The following is a 20,166-nucleotide window of genomic DNA, read 5'->3' on the forward strand; positions in this document are numbered from 1 at the left end:
CATGTTCGGGCAGCTGGCATTCAGGCTGTGCCCGGACACAGAACCAGCCTTTCTGAGGTCAATTCTCACGCACTGGAATCCAAAATGGAAAGACTGAAAATGTGCAGCCGCGTCTAACAGAGCACCCTCTGTCATTGCAGGCAGTGCCCCAGCTGAGCTTCCCCACCGCTAATTGGCCCCATCGCTCACAAACACAGGCCCTCAATCACAGGCCCTTATCCATCAGTGAAGGTCAAGTGCAACAGAGTTCGCCGTAGGCCTGTTATGTGGCAAGGGTGACATAGCCGACAGCTGACAGAGGAAAGGCGGTTCTGAAGAGAATGGGGGTCCTGAGCATGTGCTGTGGAGCACAACTAGTTCCAAGTCCAGGTTCTACGTTTTACTCATTTGCCAGCAACAGGGCAATCTCCGCGGAGCTGTTATCAGGACCGCAAATCCATGCATTGCACATGTAGACAAAGGACAGGGGCCAAAATTAGGAAGAGTTTCCATGTGAGCACAGACAGACACTATTTATTCTCAATGATATAGATTCTCAGTTTCTCTTTGACTGAAATCAGGTAAGATAATAAATAAGCAATATAATCAGGTTTTGCAGCAACCTCCTCGGATTTATTTTCTAAAGGCTGTCCAGCCACTCTCCTGGGAGGGGACTGGGAGACTCAGCCGTTTGCTGCTGGGCAGGGGGAGCAGCTTTGGCATCAGTCAGTGACTGCTGAGTTGGAAAGACAGGGGCAACGAGTTTTCTGAGACCTCATCTCTACCATTTCTGGTCCTATTGGTTCTAGGAGCTGTTAGCACAAACTAGTGTTATGGGGATTCTTTTATGTGATTAACTATAGGGAAGAATGATGCTTGAAGAAAAACCTTAACATTCTGGAAGATGAAATTTAAAGTCAACAGAAAGAAAGATGGTTGGTGATGTGTTAAATAACTGTGTGTTATGAAAGGACAAAGAAAGTAGGTTAGTATCAACATGGGGAAGATCAGTAACATATTCATAAAGTGAGCCCCTTGGTATCATTCAACTGCAAAGAATTATTATTTAAGAAAGTTTCAGTGCCCTGCTTGTAAACATTAATATATGCAAATACCAACCTCTCCTCCTATACTAAAACTCTGAAAGTCAAACCTTACCACAGAAATTCAAATATATGATTTAAAACCAGATACTAATGACTGCAATAAAGGCAGAAAACTTTTTTTAAAAAATATTCCGCAACTTTATTCCGACTAATTAACTATGAACCGTCTCTATGGCCATATGACCAACAAAGGATTTGAGTGAGTTACTTCCATGCATGCACTTTACTATAGAAATAAATCAATGGGTGGCACTTGGGAGCATTTTGGGGAGTTGTTTTAATTCAACAAACACTCATTAAGCAAGTGCCATCCAAGAGCTCAGGCTCCATTCACAGAGCCATTCTGCCACTACCCAGTTTTCCAAAATAGAAGATTTCTTTCTGTATTTCTTTTTCGTTTGTTTGTTTTTATTTTTTTAAATTTGTTTTAATTGAAGTATAGTTGATTTACTATGCTGTGCCAATCTCTGCTGTACAGCAAAGTGACTCAGTTCTACACATACAGACACTCTTCTTTTAATATTCTTTTCCATTATTGAATATAGTTCCCTGTAAGGCAGAAAACTTTCAAAGTTAAACATGAAATTAAATCAGGGCCATATCTAATAAATTTAACTAATCTTCCAGAATTCAATGCAAAAATATTTGTTCACATTTACACACTGGTCCTATGCAAACCTGGAGAAATGGAGTGTTGCAGTGTTCTTTCTCTTTCTGTATATTTAAATACTTTAAAATTTTTATCCATCTTATTATTTCCAGGTTCTAAGTAGGGTGAGGCCTCAACTCCATATGTGTTTTGAAAGACTCAAGACAGCCTCAAATTTCAATCCAGCTGCATCACTTCTATTTACACATGGATCACACAATTTCAATGAGTGGCTACCAGGTAAATGGGATGCCAATCTCCTCAGCAGACTCTGGAACGTGGTACATATTTATACAACTGGCCTGGAATCTCACCTAATTGGGCTGTTGGAGCTAAGTAAGAATTGAAGTTCAAGCTCTCTCATGTTTGCAGAAACCTCCACGTACAGAAACCACTACCTATGGTTTACTAAGGAGCTGGAAGATGACAAGAGGACATGAACGTTTGGCAACCACTGCTGAATTCATCACTGTTCCAGGCTTCCATGAGCGTATAACCACTACCGCAAGGGAGTGCAATAAGCCACTGCCAGAGCCACATTCTCTTCGTTTTTTGGTTCTTTTCCCCCTTTCTTCAATCTACAGCACCACATATACAGGTTTGAGGATGGGAGAGCTCCAAAAAACCTAATATGAAAAACCTACTGAACCACATACTGGGAACTATACACCCAGAGACCAAGCGGTTGAGCGGGGGTGGGTCGGGTAGAGAAGATAAAGCAAAACCAACCAGTTTTGAAACGTAGTCCAGAACCATCTGTTCAATTTTCTTCTTTTCTACACCCTGTAGATGTCTCAAAAGATGGTCTTTTAGCTCAGACACCATCTGAAAACAGAATATAGATAAGATAAGTCACAACCTACCCGATCACACCTGCAACTGGTTTGAATTCTATTCATTTATTAACACTTCCTATCAATATGAAAGATATTGGACCTGAAGATCCCACTAGCAGAAATGCATAACCCACCATGTTCCTTAATGGGCATAAATCAGGGGGCACCACCATTTTCCTCGAGAGGAATGACTTATGATTCACCCAAAGTCCAGTCAACAGCTGAGAGCCAGGCTCCCAGCCCTGTTGAGAATTCTCCAAAGAAGCCAGTGGAAGTCACTAGCTTAGCAGTCAAAGGCTTTGGGATCTACCAAAGGATTGAAGTCTACTGCGCCTGGCTATGGAGAGCTAACGGGAACAACTCTAAACATGGAATGACTATGCTAATGGGGGTGGCGGGAAGGGACAGGTTTTGGGTGTTTGCAAGGACAGAGGCTGGAGTAAAAGGAAATGTACCAGGTACCTCTCTCTGCACAATGGTTAAGACATTCCACGCAGCTCCCTGGCATGTAAAGGTATGGATATATTTAGCCTAGTGCCTCCAAATGGGCTTGTTTCTGTAGCCACACTCTTCTAACCATCCCTGGGGCTCCCCAATCAGTGTGGCATTCCCAGCCCCCCCATTTTTTGCTTTTCTCTCCCTTTCTTCCTTTTTTTCTCGCTTTTGCCTAAATGGCCTGATCAGCTACAAACCCTCTTGGCTAGAGAAATCTTTGCATCAATAAACACCATGGGAATTGTACAACTGACAACACACGTATATATACCTTCTATTTTAGCAGATTTACATTTACGACAGACACACTGGGTAACCCTTAGCCCGTGGCATCCTGGGCCAAGACAGAGTGGTATATTATTTCAATTCAGTCTCCGGCATGTGCTAATTGATTAGGCTTTAAAAAAAATTATTTTTTTTCTGTGTTTTTTTTGTGCATTTCAATTTTTCTGTGTTTTTTTTTGTGCATTTCAATTTTTCTATATTTTCTGTGTTTTTTTGTGCATTTCAATTTTTCTATAATAAGCATAAAGATGAAAATTTAAATTGCTCATAATCCTACCATCTACATTAACACTTTGGGTTTTTTATTTTCCTTTTTCCAGTGTGCACACTCATTCTAATATTTTACAATCTGCTTTTTCTCACATAATAATTTATGTCATTAAATATTCTTTATCACACTAGTTGTAATGGCTGCACAGTGTCCAATTTTATGAAAATACTATAATTGAATTATTTATTCCCTTCTTACACATATGCGATATTTCCTTTACTATTGTTACAAATACCACCAAAAAATCCTTACACAAAAGTTGCTTGCCATATCCTCGATTATTTTGTCAGGCTAAATTCCTAGAAATGGAATTCATTGGGTCCCTACTTAAGGTTATAGAGACACTGCTAAAATGGCTTCCACTGTGGTTATATTAATTTCCAATTCCATCTCATGAGGCTGTCAAATTCCCTGTACCCTGAACTTTCCTAGTATGATTTTTAAATTTTTGTCAATTTGATAGACAAAAAAAAAAAGACAAACAAAGAAAAACATTTATTCTGTTTGTCATTTGATTATAGTTAATGTTAAGCATTCTCTTTCTTACCCTGCCCCAACTCAAGATCTCTTGGCCTAAATTAACTTTTGAAAATTCACTGGTCACAGCTTTTGTCCATTTCCCTTCCAGTGTGTTGTTCTCTTACTGATTTATAAACATTACATGCCAAATGTTATTCTTTTATCACATATGTGGCAAATACTTTTTTCTAAATGTATTGCCTTTCTGTTGTTCTCTTCTAAGTTTTCAGTCAATCTTCTCCTGTAGGTTTATGTTCAATAATACACTTAAAAGGCTTTCTCAGTATTTTTTAACTGTCCCCTTATTTTATTCAAATTCTTTCACACAGTTTAAAATTTTTATATGACTCCTTAACCTGACATTTCTGTTGGTTTATGATATAAAGTGGCGGTATTTGGGGTGGGAAGAATCTAACTTAACTGTCTTTTCCAAAGAGTGAGGCATTGATTGATTGATTGAAAATTATTTCTTTCCACATTGATTTTTAAATGCCTCATTTTTATCATACACCAAATACCCAAATTTAAACTAGAGCCTCCTGTCTATCTTTGTATCAGCACCATATTGTTCCAATTATTGTAGACCAACAACACATTTAGATATCTCGTAACGCCAGTCCCATTCCTCTTTATTTTGTCAAGTGAGTCAGTCAACTGTCAGAGAAATTTCACTGGCTTTTTGTTTATAATTTTACTAAAGTTAGATGCTAAGGATTTGGAAATAATACACTGTTTTTCGTTATCTTTTTTAACTGGTTAATCCTAATCAAAAAGAAAATAAATATAGCATCACCAGCTTACTAATTTGCAGCATTATTTTTTTTATTTTTTAATTTTATTATTTTCCCAATTGATTATTTTGTTTGTTGCATTAGACAATCATAGCATCTTCTTTTGCTTTCATTTCTTGTTGCATTGGCTAGAATTTCTAAAACAACATAAAATTTTAGTGAAAATAGCAAGGATACTTAACTTCTTTCTGACGTTAATAGGAATGCCTCCAATGTGACATGAAGAAGGATGCTGGCTATTAGTATTAGACTATACTTTGTTTAAAATTCCAGGAGTGGAATTTTACTTTTATCAACTTTTAGCACCTATAGAATCTTTTTTTTCCTCTTTGACTTAGTCTTGTGATGAATTACATTAATATATTTTCTAATATTAAGCCTTCCTAGAAAGAAGCCCATGTGGCTATGCTGTATTTTCAAATAGAGCACTGGGAAGTATTTTAATTACGCCTGTAGTATCTATATTCATAAGCGTAAGTAGTCACTGTCGGATTCTGGTTTTAAGGTTATGCTGGCTTTTTAAAGTGATTAAGAAGCTTCCCATCTTTTTTTCAAAAATACTTTACATAACATGAGAATGATCTGGTCCTTAAAAGTCTGAAAGCACAAACTTATTAAATAACTTGGGGCCTTTTGTGGAGATAATCTTTCATATTTTTTCCGAATTATTTTATGGTTATTATGCTTTCAGGCTTTCTATCTCTTCTTGGCTCAAGTTTGGTCATTTCTAGTTGCCAAGGAAACTTTGTTTAACTAGAATTTTTAAGTGTATGAATATGTATTTACACATATTTTTCTCATATTTTTCAACTACCTATATTTAAGGTAATAGATTATCCCATTCCTAAGCCTGCACAGTATTAAAAATATTTTATTAGACTTCTCAGATGTTTAATAGTTTTTTTTTAAGATTTTGGATTTATTTGCCAATCCTGTTCTTCAATTAATTTATTTTGATTTACATCTCTTTGGTCTTCCTAGTGGTAGGACCTCTTGAGAAAAAATACTTTATCCCGTTGTATTTTAAACCCAAATACAAATGCTACAGAGACGCTGCTGTTTCCTATTTTAAAAACTCTCAGTGCTATACATTTCCTTATGATGTTTTATAATTATACATTTATTGGGGTCACTGATTAATTCATGTCTCTCTCACAAGACTACAAGTACCAAGAGGGCAGAAATTATATATGTGTTCCTCACCGCTGAGCCTACAGTGAGTGACTGGCAACAACCCTGTGTTGAAAGAGTGAATGAAAAACAAGAACAGAATGAGAAGTACAATCTAGCCCTTCCTCCTTTCCTTGGAGCCCACTGTTCACCAGCACTGAACAGCCCACAGACCACTTACCAGCCCCATAAGCAGCCGCTGGTGGTTGTCTTCCTCCTGGAAGAGGGGTGTTAATCTTGGCTCTGAAATTAAAGAGAGCAACAGTCAAGCAGGGTGGTTTTCGGGAATGGGCTGGAAGGAGGAGGCCTCAGCCTGGGTTTCCCTTCTCTGAGTCACTGGGAAAACATAACAATTCCCTGATGGGATGAAAATTTTTCATTCAGTGTGACCTACTTCTACATGCTGCAACTTACCGCTTAGTGATATGCAGAGAGACAGAGCGAGAGAGCTGTGAACCAGAGAGGCAGAAACTGGGAAAGAAAGAAAGAAAACAAGGAACACGTTCCCAACACCAATATACTCTGACTTTGATTTCTCTTCAGTGTGAAGACTCACCACTAAGATCCTCTGCTTCATAGGAGAATGAACGACTTGGGCCCTCTCTAAACCCTAAGGGAGGGGCAAACCCAGGGATGGGGACTTAGTGAAGGGGCGCATGACGCCCTTCTTTCTGACTCCAACTTGTAGTTTATAGAGTAACTGAGGCGAGACCAGTCAGTTACTGGGGTAAATAAGAATAATTGGCACAAGTTATGGGACTGAAAAGGTAGCTAACTGAGATGGAAGAGTGGCATGTAAGGTTAAACCAAACGGCACTTTCTCCACCTTGATTTGCACCGCACCAGCAAGACTGGGGGGACAGGAAAACGCTGTCTCTAGGAAGATCTGCCCTAACGCTCCGCTAACGGCACCTTCGTGCCCCACCTTCCTCTCCCAGAACCTGAGTCACGAGCCCGTCAACAGGCGGAACTGCCCTGGTCAGGGGGCTGAGGACTCTGTGTGGGAGGGCACAGATGCCTCTTGACCCCTTGAGATAAATCCTCACTGGATCCTACACAGCTTTCATGGTAAACAATTCAAAACTAGAGCCCAGTAGTTTTCACGGCTGTTTTGAACTTCACAAGGAATGTTCCATCTCTGACAGTGACATTTTTCCTAGGAAACTAGCACAACCAAAGCACATGAGAGGAAGGGGCAAGTTCCCTGAAGGTCATCAAGTGAGAACAACTAGTAACGGGACGCAAACAGGCCTGAAGTACAAGAACAGGAGTTCTACCCAGTCGTGGGAGCAGAGGACACACAGGAACCTCAGCCAGACTGGCAGCACTTCCCACAGTGCAAATCCCCTAGCAACGCAAGGAGGGGAGCCTGCATGCTCACTCACACCCCTGGCGGACTCCTCCTGCCTGGTGCTGGTGGCAGAGCCCTGGCTTCAGGCCTAGATGGCCTGGTTCCCGGGGCTACTCAGTGACTTCACAGCTCATGCGGGCTGTGCGCACAGCTGCAGGATGTGCGGCAACGCATCATATAAAATAATGTCCGTTAGGGTCACCCAACATATACCTAAACATCCAAGCCCATAAAACAGAAGTGGGACATAAAAACAACAGCTCCTTTTTTAATGGAGGCTGACCTTTAGGAAGTCTGAAAGAGTTCCACAGACAAAATCACCAAAAAAGCCTATATTGAATACGCTTAGCATCCTCTCCTCCCAGTTTCCCCTGGCTAAGTTCCCCTTCTTTGTCAAGACTTAACTCGGACATCACCCCGCCGTGGGAAGCCTTTACAACCTTCGTCCCCACTCCTGACCTAGCCCCTCACCCCCTGCACCCTGCAGCTGCGTCATGCCTGTCCCCTGGTTTAGAGGCTATGTGCTAGCATTTCTTCCTCACACACTAAAGATAAAGCAGCCATGTCAGGTATCCCATGTACCAAGCGAGGGACTGGGCACTGTAAACACGACCCTGTTGACTCTCATTTTCTCCTCACGCTTGCCCTGAGGAGAACAACACACAAAATGGTTAAATGGCTTGCCTGAAAGCACATGGTGGCCAAGCTGGAGTTTAAGCCCAGTTCTGTCCGCCTCTAAGTCCATACTCTCCCCCCATACCCACACTGCTTGTCTAGAGGCCCCTCGTCTTTGTGCCCCTGTGACCTAGCCCAGGGAGTGCCCAAGTGCTAACCGAAATGAAAGGAACATACAAGTCAAAGATCCTTGTATGATCAGACAGCTGGAGAGAAAGCAGCTCTAAGCCCAGGGGAACTACATCCTGGGAGGACAGCCAGAGGGCATGTTAATTCGATCAGTTCTGTGGGGAAACAGAAGGAAAACAAACAGTCAGGGACTCCTCGGCAAGAGCAGCTGTCCCCAAAGGACCTGGTGCCAAGAGAGACATGGAAGGAGCTGGGTGGCCACTCTGATGGGAAAATAGTAAAGGGTGCTGCCTTCACAGCACTAGTGGAAGGGATTTCCCTGCCAACCCCCAGTGGGAGGAAGAATGGTATTACAAAACACTGACTGAAATCCAGAACGCTTTATTTTATTTTCTTACCCAAATTCCTTGCTTCTAGGTTAGAAATCACCCTACAAAGAAATTAGCCAATGTTATTCACACAGGAAGCATTATTCAAAAAAAAAAACAACGAAAGCCACACCACCATACAAAGATATCCTCCTTTAAAAACCCATCAAACCACCGCAGAAACTGTTCTCAGGCTGCTGAAAACCTCAAAAACTTTAATCAACTTGGCAAAAGCCACATTAGGCAATTTATAAAATCTCAAAACTCTTTAGTGCAAACAATGACAATAATTTAGAACAATTACAGCTCTCAGTTATTGGAAATAAGGGGAACAGAAAATAGAACAGGGGTTGGAATGGGGCCTATGCTTATGGCACTCCGAGATGACTCATCTACCCAGAAAATATGCTTTCAAAATAAGAGCAAGCTCACCAGCCCACTTACACTTTTTTAAAATCAACCTAATGTTTGTACCCCTCTAAAGTGCTCAACTAATAAGAGTTTTCTTTACCACTTATCCCTTGTAAGTCATCTAGCCCCAGGATGCAAATCTAAAAGGTTTAACATATAAATTTTTCCCACTAGAAACTCCAGCTCCAAACTCCAGAATAGGGGTCAGGTGGCTGCGTTAATAAGCTGATAGCATCATCTCGCTGAGGAGATGCAACAAAAGTAAGCTACTTCCCTGAAAGGTAGCCAAGAAAGTAATTGCAAAATATAACCATCTTACAGCTACAATAATCCCTCATTTTACTTACTTTATTGCATTATCAAGAATATTTCTCACATACACCGTGGACCTTCTTTTTCCTTTTTTCTAGGAGTGAGAACACGTCAAAAGTGTGGAAGGTGAAGGTTTTGTGGGTGACATTTTTCACACTGAGGTCATAATACAATATAGTTAAGAGTTCAGAAAAAAGAGAGGTACTTTCCAGGTAATCAGAACACCTAAATTCTTTAACAATTGCTCTAAAAAAGTTTTATTCCGAAACTATTACATATTTTATATAGTTGCAAGTCAACTACATATTATATACAACAACACTACAACTATATCCAACAATGCTACAGACAGCTCATGTACTCTTTACCCAGTCTCCCTCAGTGTTTACATCTTCTATAAATAACTACAGTACAATACACAAATCAGCAAACTGGCACTGGTACAGTGAGCGTATAGTGCTGTCATTTTATCACATGTGTAGATTCACATACCACAATGTACCACCATAATCAAGATACAGAAATGCTCCATCACCCCGAAGATCTCCCTTGTGCTATCCCTTGATAGGGGTCACATTCACTCTTTTCCTTTCAACCATCCCTAACCCCTAGCAACCACTACTTTGGGAACACCCAGGGTTTTTTTTTTAATCAATTTTTAACTACACAAGGAGCACAAAAACACATCTGAGACCCGGATGTTAATCCCACTTCTACTATGAACATGCCATGTGTGTCCTTTAACCTCTTTGCACTTGAATTTCCTCTTCAAGAGAAGAGAGGTCAGAGAAGCACCTTGGTCTCCCTACCGGGGATCAGCAGTATTAATAAGCAGTGCCTGGCAAGTGGGGAGAGTGCTGGAACACGGGCCAGCCTAATGGCCTAAGGGCATCACCGAACCTAATCGGCTGGGCTTCTGCTTCTTGCTCTGCGCTCAGGAACCCACACATACCTCTTCCGAGATCAGGCTGTGCCACTCTCTCCTGACCACGCTGTTGTTATAGTGTAAGTGTGACTTGGAGTACTTAACATATTCCAGGTTGGAGTTCAGTTTTTCCCAGTAGCCCTTAAAGCTATGCACCTGTAGGAGATAAAATCATTGGTGAGCTTGAGAAACAGGTCCTGTGGCCCAAAGTACTCGGCAAGGGTCACGCAAGCCTTGCTGCAAAGCTGGGCTCACTTCACTTCCTTAGCTCTCATGAGGCAGCATTTCTGAGTGGACACTTCCCACAAAGCATGGCTTTCTTGCCCCGATAGGAATTCTAAAATAGACCAGAAGAGGCTTGCCTTCCTCCCTTCCTTTTCGAGTCCCTTTTACACACAGAGAGAGCTGCTCACCTCCCTAAGCCAATAGGACTCCCCTGGGTGAGGGCTAAGTGGGGAAGCCTACACTGAACACATCAAATCATTTCCTCCCCAGAGACCCATTTTCCTGACTCAGATTGTGTCAACAATGCCATGTTTGGTGAGAGAATGTGCACAAGATTTGGAACACGTGGAAGAATAGGGTTACTTTCCCACTAAGTTCATTTACTTCCAAAGGATCTTTTTCAAAACTCAGGAATCAGAAAGGTGAAATGAACTCCTTTCACAGTCAGTTGTCAAATACTCCAAGACAGAATTAGTTGGCGACCATCCCATCTAGGTTTTTGATGTATTGATATCATTGTACTACCCTGAAGCAAAAAATACCCATTATGTTCATTTTTAAACAAAATGCAAGAGTAATACATTTTTTAATGTTGAGGGATATCCTGACAGAAAATTGTTTTTGCAAATTAATGAAGATAGATTTATGATACACACTTTCTTGCCAAAACATATGCAGTTATAAAAGATTTGACTGGGGTCGAGGGTGCAATGTGTGGCCATAAAACAAAGTGAGTTAATGTCTACTGTGCAAACAGACTTGGCTGTATTACAAGGGAGAAAAGAGAACTTAAAAAAGATGCCTCAGTCAAGAAAAATGCCCTTTTGTTAAGTAATAGCACATCACCCAAATTCTTATTGAAAGGATAGTCACAACGGGCTCAAAATGGATGCTGAAATATCAGTAAAGTGAGTTACGTAATAAAACTAACTTGCTGTTTCAGAAATTAGTTGGCTGGGGAGGGAATCCGGGTAAAAGTCTGGAACTGCCTAAGAGGCAAGAGACCACTGTTTTGGGGTGCGTGAGGAGAGGGGATTCAGAGCACCGCCTAACCAAGCTCCAGAGTCAGGCGTGAGCCATGGCTATCAGTGCGGACACTAGAGACGGTCATGAAACACTAAGGCTGCTGCTGCAGCCACCAAGAAGTCTGTGTGCAAGCACAGGTCACTATCTACACCTCCTCTCCCAGGAGCCTGTGAAGCCCGCCACTGCCAGGGTCCCGTGATCCAGGGACAACTTGCCCGGGAGAACACACGGCGCTCCTCAGGCTGTTGCAATGTCATGTTGGCCTCTGCCGCCGCAGGCTTGCCCCACATACCATACCCCTCCCTCCCTCCAGTCTGAGTGAGCCAGAGCCCCCTAATCAGCTGCTCCTTTAACCCCCTCAGTGTGAGTGAAGAACAGACTCCCTCTGCATGTGACATACATGCAGAGCCGGGGCCAAATCCAAAGCTGAAACCCAGGAGCTGTGCGAACAAACAATAGAAAGGGAAATTTCTCCCAGCAGCCTCAGGAGCAGCAGATTAAATCTCCACAATGAACTTGATGTACTCTGCATCTGTGGAATACCTGAATAGACAACAAATCATCCCAATATTGAGGCGGTGGACCTAGGGAGCAACTGTAGACTTGGGGTTTGCTTTCTGCATCTAATTTGTTTCTGGTTTTATGTTTACATTAGTTTAGTATTTAGAGCTTATTATCATTGGTAGATTTGTTTATTGATTTGATTGCTCTCTTCTTTTTTTTATATATAGATATATATATGTTTTTCCTTCTTCTCTTTTTCTGTATGTGTATGCTTCTTTGTGTGATTTTGTGTGTATAGCTTTGCTTTTACCATTTGTCCTAGGGTTCTGTCTGTCCGTTTTTTTCTTTTTTTTCTTCTTTAGTATATACTTTTTAGCATCTGTTATCATTAGTGGAGTTGTTTTTTGGTTTGGTTGTTCTCTTCTTTCTTTCTTTTTCTTTTTTTAAATAACTCTAACTTTTTTTTTTTTTTTTTTTTTTGCAGTACGCAGGCCTCTCACTGTTGTGCTTCTCCTGTTGTGGAGCAAAGGCTCCAGACGCGCAGGCTCAGTGGCCATGGCTCACAGGCCCAGCCACTCCGCAGCATGCGGGATCTTCCCAGACCGGGGCATTAACCCGCATCCCCTGCATCAGCAGGCGGACTCTCAACCACTGTGCCACCAGAGAAGCCCCAACTTCTTTATTTTTTTAAATTTTAATAACTTTATTTTATTATTATTTTTCTTCTTTTTTTCTCTCTTTTCTTCTGAGCCATGTGGTTGACAGGGTCTTAGTGCTCCAGCCAGGTGTCAACCCTGTGCCTCTGACATGGGAGAGCCAAGTTCAGGACATTGGCCCAGCAAAGACCTCCTGACTCCACGTAACATCAAACAGCAAAAGCTCTCCCAGAGGTCACCATCTCAACACTAAGACCCAGCCCTACTCAACGACCAGCAAGCTACAGTGCTGGACACCCTATGCCAAACAACTAGCAAGACAGGAACACAACCACAACCATTAGTGGAGAGGCTGCCTAAAATCATAAGGTCACAGACACCCCAAAACACACCACCAGACGCAGTCCTGCCCACCAGAAAGACAAGATCCAGCCTCATCCACCAGAACACAGGAACCAGTCCCCTCCACCAGGAAGCCTACACAACCCACTGAACCAACCTTACCCACTCGGGGCAGACACCAAAAAAAACTGGAACAATTAACCTGCAGCCTGTGAAAAGGAGACCCCAAATACAGTAAGTTAAGCAAAATGAGAAGAGAGAGAAACACAGCAGATGAAGGAGCAAGGCAAAAACCCACCAGACCAAACAAATGAAGAGGAAATAGGCAGTCTACCTGAAAAAGAATTCAGAATAATGATAGTAAAGATGATCCAAAATCTTGGAAATAGAATGGAGAAAATACAAGAAACGTTTAACAAAGACCTGGAAGAACTAAACAGCAAACAAGCAATGATGAACCACAAACTAAATCAAATTAAAAATTCTCTAAAAGGAATCAATAGCAGAATAACTGAGGCAGCAAAACGGATAAGTGCCCTGGAAGACAAAATAGTGGAAATAACCTCCTCGGTGCAGAATAAAGAAAAAAGAATGAAAAGAATTGAGGACAGTCTCCGACACCTCTGGGACAACATTAAATGCACCAACATTCGAATTATAGGGGTCCCAGAAGAAGAGAAAAAGAAAGGGAATGAGAAAATATTTGAAGAGATTATAGTTGAAAACTTCCCTAATACGGGAAAGGAAATAGTTAATTAAGTCCAGGAAGCACAGAGTCCCATACAGGATAAATCCAAGGAGAAACAGGCCAAGACACATATTAATCAGCTATCAAAAATTAAATACAAAGAAAAATATTAAAAGCAACAAGGGAAAAACAACAAATAACATACAAGGGAATCCCCATAAGGTTAACAGCTGACCTTTCAGCAGAAACTCTGCAAGCCAGAAGGGACTGGCAGGAAATATAGTGATGAAAGGGAAAAACCTACAACCAACAACCTAGCCAGCAAGGATCTCATTCAGATTCGATGGAGAAATTAAAAGCTTTACAGACAAGCAAAAGCTAAGAGAATTCAGCACAAGCAAACCAGCATTACAACAATGCTAAAGGAACTTCTCTAGGCAGGAAACACAAGAGAAGGAAAAGACCTACAATAACAAACCCAAAACAATTAAGAAAATGGGAATAGGAACATGCATATCAATAACTACCTTAAACGTAAATGGATTAAACGCTCCAACCAAAAGACATAGGCTGGCTGAATGGATACAAAGACAAGACCCATATATATGCTGTCTACAAGAGACCCACTTCAAACCTAGGGATACATACAGACTGAAAGTGAGGGGATGGAAAAAAATATTCCATGCAAATGGAAATCAAAAGAAAGCTGGAGTAACAATTCTCATATCAGACAAAAGACATTAAAACAAAGACTATTACAAGAGACAAAGAATGACATTACATAATGATCAAGGGGTAAATCTAAGAAGATATAACAACTGTAAATATTTATGCACCCAACATAGGAGCACCTCAATACATAAGGCAAATGCTAACAGCCATAAAAGGGGAAATCGACAGTAACACAATCAGAGTAGGGGACTTTAACAACCCACTCTTACCAATGGACAGATCATCCAAAATGAAAATAAATAAGGAAACAGAAGCTTTAAATGATACATTAAATGAGATGGACTCAACTGATATTTATAGGACATCCCATCCAAAAACAACAGAATATACTTTCTTCTCACGTGCTCATGGAACATTCTCCAGGATAGATCATATCTTGGGTCACAAATCAAGCCTTGGTAAATTTAAGAAAACTGAAATTGTATCAAGTATCTTATCCGAGCACAATGCTATGAGACTAGATATCAATTACAGGAAAAAATCTGCAAAACACACAAACATATGGAGGCTAAACAATACACTACTAAATAACCAAAGATCACTGAAGAAATCAAAGAAGAAATTAAAAAATACCTAGAAACCAATGACAATGAAAACACGACGACCCAAAACCTATGGGATGCAGCCAAAGCAGTTATAAGGGAAGTTTATAGCAATACAATCCTACCTCAAGAAACAAGAAACATTTCAAATGAACAAGCTAATCTTACACCTAAAGCAATTAGAGAAAGAAGAACCAAAAACCCCCAAAGTTAGCAGAAGGAAAGAAATCATAAAGATCAGGTCAGAAATAAAAGAAAAACAAATCAAGGAAACAATAGCAAAGATCAATAGAACTAAAAGCTGATTCTTTGAGAAGATAAACAAAATTGAGAAACCATTAGCCAGACTCATCAAGAAAAAAGGGAGAGGACTCAAATCAACGGAAATAGAAATGAAAACGGAGAAGTAACAACTGACACTGCAGAAATACAAAGGATCATGAGAGATTACTACAAGCAACTATATGCCAATAAAATGGACAACATAGAAGAAATGGACAAATTCTTAGAAAAGCACAACCTTCTGAGACTGAACCAGGAAGAAACAGAAAATATAAACAGTCCAATCACAAGCACTGAAATTGAGACTGTGACCAACAATCTTCCAACAAACAGGTTTCCCTGGTGGCGCAGTGGTTGAGCGTCCGCCTGCTGATGCAGGGGACACGGGTTCATGCCCCAGTCCGGGAAGATCCCGCATGCCACGGAGCGGCTGGGCCCGTGAGCCATGGCCGCTGAGCCTGTGCGTCCCGAGCCTGTGCTCTGCAACGGGAGAGGCCACAACAGTGAGAGGCCCGCGTACCGCAAAAAAAAAAACAAAACAAAACGAAAGAAACCTTCCAACAAACAAAAGCCCAGGACCAGATGGCTTCACAGGTGAATTCTATCAAGCATTTTGAGAAGAGCTAACACTTATCCTTCTCAAACTTCTCGAAAATATAGCAGAGGGAGGAACACTCCCAAGCTCATTCTACGAGGCCACCATCACCCTGATATCAAAACCAGACCAAGATGTCACAAAGAAAGAAAACTACAGGCCAATATCATTGATGAACACAGATGCAAAAATCCTCCACAAAATACTACAAAACAGAATCCAGCAGCACATTGAAAGGATCATACACCATAATCAAGTGGGGTTTATCCCAGGAATGCAAGGATTCTTCAGTATACCAAATCAATCAATGTAATACACCATATTAACAAATTGAAGGAGAGAAACCATATGATCATCTCAATAGATGTAGAAAAAGCTTTTGACAAAATTCAACACTGATTTATGATAAAAAGAAAGTAGGCATAGAGGAAACTTACCTCAACATAATAAAGGCCATATATGACAAACCCAGAGCCAACATCATTCTCAATGGTGAAAAACTGAAACCATTTCCTCTAAGATCAGGAACAGGACAAGGTTGTCCACTCTCACCACTATTACTCAACACAGTTTTGGAAGTCTTAGCCATGGCAATCAGAGAAGAAAAAGAAATAAAAGGAATCAAAATTGGAAAAGAAAAAGTAAAACTGTCACAGTTTGCAGATGACATGATACTATACATAGAGAATCCTAAAGTTGCTACCAGAAAACTACTAGAGCTAATCTATGAATTTGGTAAAGTAGCAGGTTACAAAATTAGTGCACAGAAATCTCTTGCATTCCTATACATTAATGATGAAAAACCTGAAAGAGAAATTAAGGAAACACTCCCATTTACCATCACATCAAAAAGAATAAAATACCTAGGAATAAACCTACCTAAGGAGACAAAAGACCTATATTCAGAAAACTATAAGACAATGACAAAAGAAATTAAAGCTGATAACAAACAGATGGAGAGATATACCATGTTCTTGGATTGGAAGAATCAACATGGTGAAAATGACTATATTATCCAAAGCAATCTACAGATTCAGTGCAATCCCTATCAAACTACCACTGGCATTTTTCACAGAACTAGAACAAAAAATTTCACAATCTGTATGGAAACACAAAAGACCCCGAATAGCAAAGCAATCTTGAGAAAGAAAAACGGAGCTGGACGAATCAGACTCCCTGACTTCAGAGTATACCATAAAGCTACAGTAATCAAAACAGTATGGTACTGACACAAAAACAGAAATATAGTTCGATGGAACAGGATAGAAAGCCCATAGATAAACCCACGCACATGTGGTCACCTTATCTTTAATAAAGGAGGCAAGAATATACAACGGAGAAAAGACAGCCTCTTCAATAAGTGGTGCTGGGAAAAATGGACAGCTACATGTAAAAGAATGAAATTTGAACACTCCCTAACACCATACACAAAAATAAACTCAAACTGGATTAAAGACCGAAATGTAAGGCCAGACACTATAAAACTCTTAGAGGAAAACACAGGTGGAACACTCTATGACATAAATCACAGCAAGATCCTTTTTGACCCACCTCCTAGAGAAATGGAAATAAAAACAAAAATAAACAAATGGGACCTAGTGAAATTTAAAAGCTTTTGCAAAGCAAAGGAAACCATAAACAAGACCAAAAGACAGCCCTCAGAATGGGAGAAAATATTTGCAAATGAAGCAACTGACAAAGGATTATTCTCCAAAATTTACAAGCAGCTCATGCAGCTCAATATCAATAAACAAAACAACCCAATCCAAAAATGGGCAAAAGACATAAATAGACATTTCTCCAAAGAAGATATACAGATTGCCAACAAACACACGAAAGAACACTCAACATCACTAATCATTAGAAAAATGCAAATCAAAACTACAATGAGGTATCACCTGTCAAATGGCCATCATCAAAACATCTACAAACAATAAATGCTGGAGAGGGTGTGGAGAAAAGGGAACCCTCTTGCACTGTTGGTGGGAATGTAAATTGATACAGCCACTATGGAGAACAGGATGAACGTTCCTTAAAAAACTAAAAATGGAACTACCATACGACCCAGGAATCCCACTACTGGGCATATACCCTGAGAAAACCATAATTCAAAAAGAGTCATGTACCATAATGTTCACTGCAGCTCTATTTACAATAGCCAGGACATGGAAGCAACCTAAGTGTCCATCAACAGATGAATGGATAAAGAAGATGTGGCACATATATACAATGGACTATTGCTCAGCCATAAAAATAAATGAAACTGAGTTATTTGTAGTGAGGTGGATGGACCTAGAGTCTGTGAAACAGAGTGAAGTAAGTCAGAAAGAGAAAACAAATACCGTATGCTAACACATGTATATGGAAACTAAAAAAAAAAAAAAAAAAAAAAGGCTCCTGAAGAACCTAGGGGCAGGACAGGAATAAAGACGCAGACATAGAGAATGGACTTGAGGACACGGGGAGGGGGAAGGATAAGCTGGGACGAAGTGAGAGAGTGGCATGGACATATACACACTAGGAAATGTAGAATAGATAGCTAGTGGGAAGTAGCCACATAGCACAGGGAGATCAGCTCAGTGCTTTGTGACCACCTAGAGGGGTGGGATAGGGAGGGTGGGAGGGAGACGCAAGAGGGAGGAGACATGGGGATGTATGTATATGTATAGCTGATTCACTTTGTTATAAAGCAGAAACTAACATACCATTGTAAAGCAATTATACTCCAATAAAGATGTTAGAAAAAAAAAAAGGAAATTAGTTAGCTGAAAAGCCCGTTCAGCTGACATCCATTCTCACAGAGACAGGAAAGGCTATTTCCAAGAAATTGTCGTTTCTAGAGGAAATCAGAACCAAGGCGTCAGGTCCCACTCTCCACTTGACCTATCTCATTCAACTTTTCTTTCCCTTTCCATATATTTATAATGAATATACCTTTATCCACCCTTTGGTCCTCCTTATATTGAAAAAACAATAATGAAAGCAAATCCTGCCGACATTTGGCAGAATTCAGTCCCTAACAGGAAATCACTACAGCTTTCTTGCTATTCTACATCTGAGTTCACGCAACTAGTGCCAAAAGCCAGCAAACTAAGTGGTGTTGTGGTGACATCTAGTGGTCATTTCCACTATTAGCTCTGCCTGCTTGGCCACTGGAGTCCCAGTGCGTCGTCCACCCAATCTTGTCTAGCACAGAGCAAGGGGAGGGACGCTGGTGTCCTTCTACCTGTGCAAGGCCCTCTTCCCCTCAGGCCAAAGTCATCCTCCTCTCAGAAGACCCCACTCTCATACTCACACTGTGGCTCCCAAGAAAGGTTCTCTCCCAAACTATCTTCTTCTCATACCCCCATTAAGAAATCCCTTTCCTCAGACCCTTGTCTTGAGTTGAGAATAAGCAGACAAAACAAGTCCAAGGACATGCTTCAGAGGGGCTTCTGAGCCCACTGATTATATGTAAAATGGAGTATGTGTTTGTATGAGCACTTTTCGGGGGAGAAGGTCTACAGTTTATATCAGACTGTCAAAGGAATCCATGGCCTAAAATAGTTCAAAACTACTGAGTTAGAAGGAAAAATTATCTAAGTTTTAAAACAAAAACAACTTACATTTAAGTAAGGAACACTATTAGCCAAAAGCCCCAGAAATATTGTAATATAAATGGGTAGGTCTTTCAAGGAGGTCACTGGGCTGGATGTTATGATACAGATATTGAGGGAGTACAGAGAAAACAGTGGCATAGGTCATTACTTGGTAGCTAGTACATAAGTGATGCAATTTCTTAAGTTATGAAAATTCACAGACACCATTACAAATTGGGAGGTCTGTTTGGAAGTATGGGAAATAGCTAAGACCCAGAGGATGAAAATGGATATGTAAATGAAGGGTGAAGAGAGGATATTCTAGGTGGGGCTCTGAGGAAATGAGCAAAGACTGAGAGAGCGGAATGTGGATTCTGGATTTAGATCAGAGACAGAGCTTTAGAGAAAGCAGAGAACACAACCCACAGCCCCCTTCACTCTCTGTGGTGAAGATATCTGCCTCTAGGGTGTAACGACCGACCTCGGCAACCACCTGGGTCCCATCCCCTAGAATCCTAACTGGTGTGGGGTGTAACCTGAGCCTCATGAGTTTTCGACCGTCCCCAGGCAAGCCGACCATTCAGCCTGGGCTGAGAACACGCTTGAGCATATACAGGTAATCCCAGTCTCCCTCCCACCCTCAAAGGTTCTCATCTACATCTCTGGCTTAAAGGCTGATGAAGAACCAGCTGTCTGAAGACTTCCAATTGTGTTGTGACATAAT

The 20,166-nt window shown here is 40.8% G+C and overlaps 1 protein-coding gene across 1 annotated transcript in view; it reads right to left on the bottom strand.

Moving 5' to 3' along the window:
- GSAP (gamma-secretase activating protein) overlaps positions 1-20,166 on the bottom strand; it is an 89,162-nt gene that overhangs the window by 11,405 nt on the left and 57,591 nt on the right. Inside the window, exons 20-24 of the mRNA XM_060020310.1 lie at positions 10,300-10,428; positions 9,383-9,441; positions 8,655-8,686; positions 6,283-6,344; positions 2,464-2,559 (exon numbers count right to left, since the gene is read on the bottom strand). Coding sequence (XP_059876293.1) covers positions 2,464-2,559; positions 6,283-6,344; positions 8,655-8,686; positions 9,383-9,441; positions 10,300-10,428 — 378 coding nt within the window. The remainder of the gene's footprint in view (positions 1-2,463; positions 2,560-6,282; positions 6,345-8,654; positions 8,687-9,382; positions 9,442-10,299; positions 10,429-20,166) is intronic.

The sequence above is a fragment of the Delphinus delphis genome, chromosome 9, assembly GCF_949987515.2.
Source record: "Delphinus delphis chromosome 9, mDelDel1.2, whole genome shotgun sequence".
Taxonomy (NCBI): domain Eukaryota; kingdom Metazoa; phylum Chordata; class Mammalia; order Artiodactyla; family Delphinidae; genus Delphinus; species Delphinus delphis.